At 51.2% G+C, this 2,790-nt stretch overlaps 1 protein-coding gene across 1 annotated transcript; it reads right to left on the reverse strand.

Moving 5' to 3' along the window:
* Positions 1-1,375: 1,375 nt before the first annotated feature.
* MONBRDRAFT_38941 (uncharacterized protein) lies at positions 1,376-2,638 on the reverse strand (the record flags this gene model as incomplete). Its single annotated transcript, XM_001749890.1, has 6 exons — positions 2,626-2,638; positions 2,359-2,492; positions 2,095-2,274; positions 1,872-1,968; positions 1,610-1,783; positions 1,376-1,468 (listed from the first exon to the last, which is right to left on the reverse strand). The coding sequence occupies exons 2-6, from the start codon at positions 2,478-2,480 to the stop codon at positions 1,376-1,378; spliced, it is 666 nt and encodes a 221-aa protein (XP_001749942.1). The 5' UTR covers positions 2,481-2,492; positions 2,626-2,638.
* Between the last annotated feature and the right edge of the window lie 152 nt (positions 2,639-2,790).

Consider the following 2,790-nt stretch of genomic DNA (forward strand, 5'->3'; position numbering starts at 1 on the left):
GCGCACTTTTGTGTACGATTAGGGACCTGGTATTTTTCTGGCCGTTTGCTCGCTTGCTGTCCCTAGCGTCCGCCTTTTCCCATCCTCCTTGCCAGCCTGCCGACATTGAGGCAACTCTTTCCTTAAGAGGTGTCAAAAGCTCACGATGTGCCGGGCGCCCATTCTCGCGACCATGTAGCCACGGCATCGGGGTAGTCTTTGAGCTCGTCATGGCTGCATTGGCTGCCATTCTTTCTCTCGTGGCCGCTCTAGTAGCACTCATTGGCCTCAACCGCCTCTGCAAGTCAGTAACGAGTGATGGCTTGAGCTGCAAAGAAGCCTTTAGCTATTACCCCAAGGAGTACAAGCAAATGTACAACTACCTGTCCGTCGCCTCAGATGCGGCCTGGGCCTACACCGTTGGGTGGATCTTCATCTCCTTGATTCTCCTCTGGCGTGTGAGTGTCGAACCTAGCGCCTCTCCCTTATTCGCAACATCCTTTCAACTCTCCTCTCTCATTCTCCTTTGCTCATCTAATATTTGCATGGCGCCGCAGTTTTGCGCTGCTCACAGCGCCAAAAGCAAGGACAACACATCCTACGAGTTTGAAAACCCAAATCGTGCCCGCACTGATTCAGTGATCTGAACGGACTCAATGGTCAGGATCAATTCGATTTGCCCAGCGCTCTTGTCGCTTGCTTAGCTCGAGCTGTAGCGCCGACTTTACAGTCAAAGCCGGGGCGTCGTTGCATCTCCCTTTGATGAGCTATAGCTTCAGTGCAGCCCTTTGGCTTTCCTTTGGTTGCTTTCTGTTTCAACAGTTGCTTTTATTTTTTCTTTTTTTTCTTTTTGGTTCTTCCTCCGGGAAGGGTGGGATGTTTGCCTGATGGACATGCCGCGGCTCTTAAGGCATGCCCGTGATTCCATCCCACCTTCGTTTTGTTGTGCGATTTGTTTCTTCTCAACGTGTGATGCTCAGCTGTGTGTACGCATCCACCTTTGTGCTGATGATTTTATGCTTCTCCAAAGCGGGGTCGATCAATCAGATTATCACAATGTCTTGTAGACTTGTGCACAAGTTGCAAACCATCGCCTCACAATGTGTCACACAGTATCAACTCGTCAAGGCCTTGAGAAGCAAAACGCTCAGAGCCATGCACACTCGGTGACGATACAATGAAAATGAAGACAAGCCAAGCGTGTCAGCTTGGGGGCGGCATCAAGCCATGCCATACTGCCCGAGGTCACACATGATAGCATATGTACAAAGGGCAAGGCATGCAGAGCACATTGGCTCGCACAAGATCATAGACCCATCAACAACGACAACCAAGAAAATGTAAATGAAAAAAAAAAAAAAAATGGGGCAACAAGCGTGTGAGAAGACAGGTCACCCTAAGCCTCGGCTTCAGTCGAGTCGATGGGATCGGCGCTGTCGCCTTCTTGATAACTGTCGCCCGTCTTGTTGTGGCGTTTGAGCCAAAAGTACTGGGATAAACATGCCAGTTGTAAGCATTCGATCGGCTCGGAACCTGGTTAATCACCCAACTTAACCCACACCCCACCCCCAACAACCTCATTCGATAGCCAGCTAGCTCCGGCCCGATCAGCCGAGCAATGTGGGTGTACCTCAAGCGCAATGGTCACGGCAAGAATGATGAAGCACACCGTGTAGACCCAGGTGGTCTCGACAGCAGTCCGGGCATTGCGCGCCGCCCGGATCGACTTTTTATCGCCGCCTGTAGCGATATCCACCGCATCGATGCAGTCCACATCATTGCCCCGGCTGATTGATTTGCAGTACTGCGCAGCAGCCGACAACGGGTCAGCTCAAGCAGATTTGCAAGCACAGATCGGAAGCCAGGTCCATGGGCGATTGTGAGGCGGCTACCTGACTGTAGTTGTAGGAGGCTGTAGCACTACCACACAAGGTGAAGATCAGCATGATGCAGATGATCCCAAACTCAATGCGCAAGGTCTGTGGCACGCTGTTGAAGCGTAGCCACGATCAGGTTTTTTGCAAAACATTGGCAAGCGTGAGCACGGGGTGAGCGCCGATCAGAATACAACCGCCGGAGCTCGCAAACAATGCTGGTCGCGATCGCACAACGTACGTCCACTCATGCGTAAAGAAAATCATGTAGATGATGTATGCGACAGCAAGGGCAGCAATCAGAGCCGAGGTGACGCCACAGAATTCAACGTATTCGCAGGGACTCTCTCGGTTATCCGAGCTGCCTTGTCGCACAGACAGGAGGCAGTCAAATGCTCCATTGCTCAAATCGTTGGTCAAGCTGCAATTGTTTCAAAGCAAAGACGAGCCCCCACGAGATTGAGGTGTACCATGCGCGTTGAGACAAACCATGCCACCCACGAACCGACTGCTTGTTGCAATAGTGCCTGCTGCAATAGAGGCCAGGAGCAGGATCAGCAAGTAGAGGCCGATCCGCATATAGTCGGTCAGCGTCAGCCCTTTGTAAGTCCACGTACACAACCCCATGACGGCTGGTTCCTAGCATCGCGCCCGAACCAGGTCAAATGCAGAGGTCAGTCACTTCCACCCGACAGCACACATCATGCTCATCCCCCCCCCAACCGCTCAATCTTGCAACCCCGTGACTCGTCCCGAGCAATACGAGCGTTACCTTCTGCTGCTCCGCGTCCTCAAGAGAGAAAAAAAAATCTATTTGATTTACATGTTAGCACGACGATAAGTAGAGACTTTGCTACATAAACTCATGGTTTAATACCACTATGTGTATTAACAAAGTCGAATGCTTTCTACATAAAGTACCAAAGATCACATCAAA

Source organism: Monosiga brevicollis, genomic scaffold, assembly GCF_000002865.3.
Source record: "Monosiga brevicollis MX1 MONBRscaffold_34 genomic scaffold, whole genome shotgun sequence".
NCBI lineage: Eukaryota > Choanoflagellata > Craspedida > Salpingoecidae > Monosiga > Monosiga brevicollis.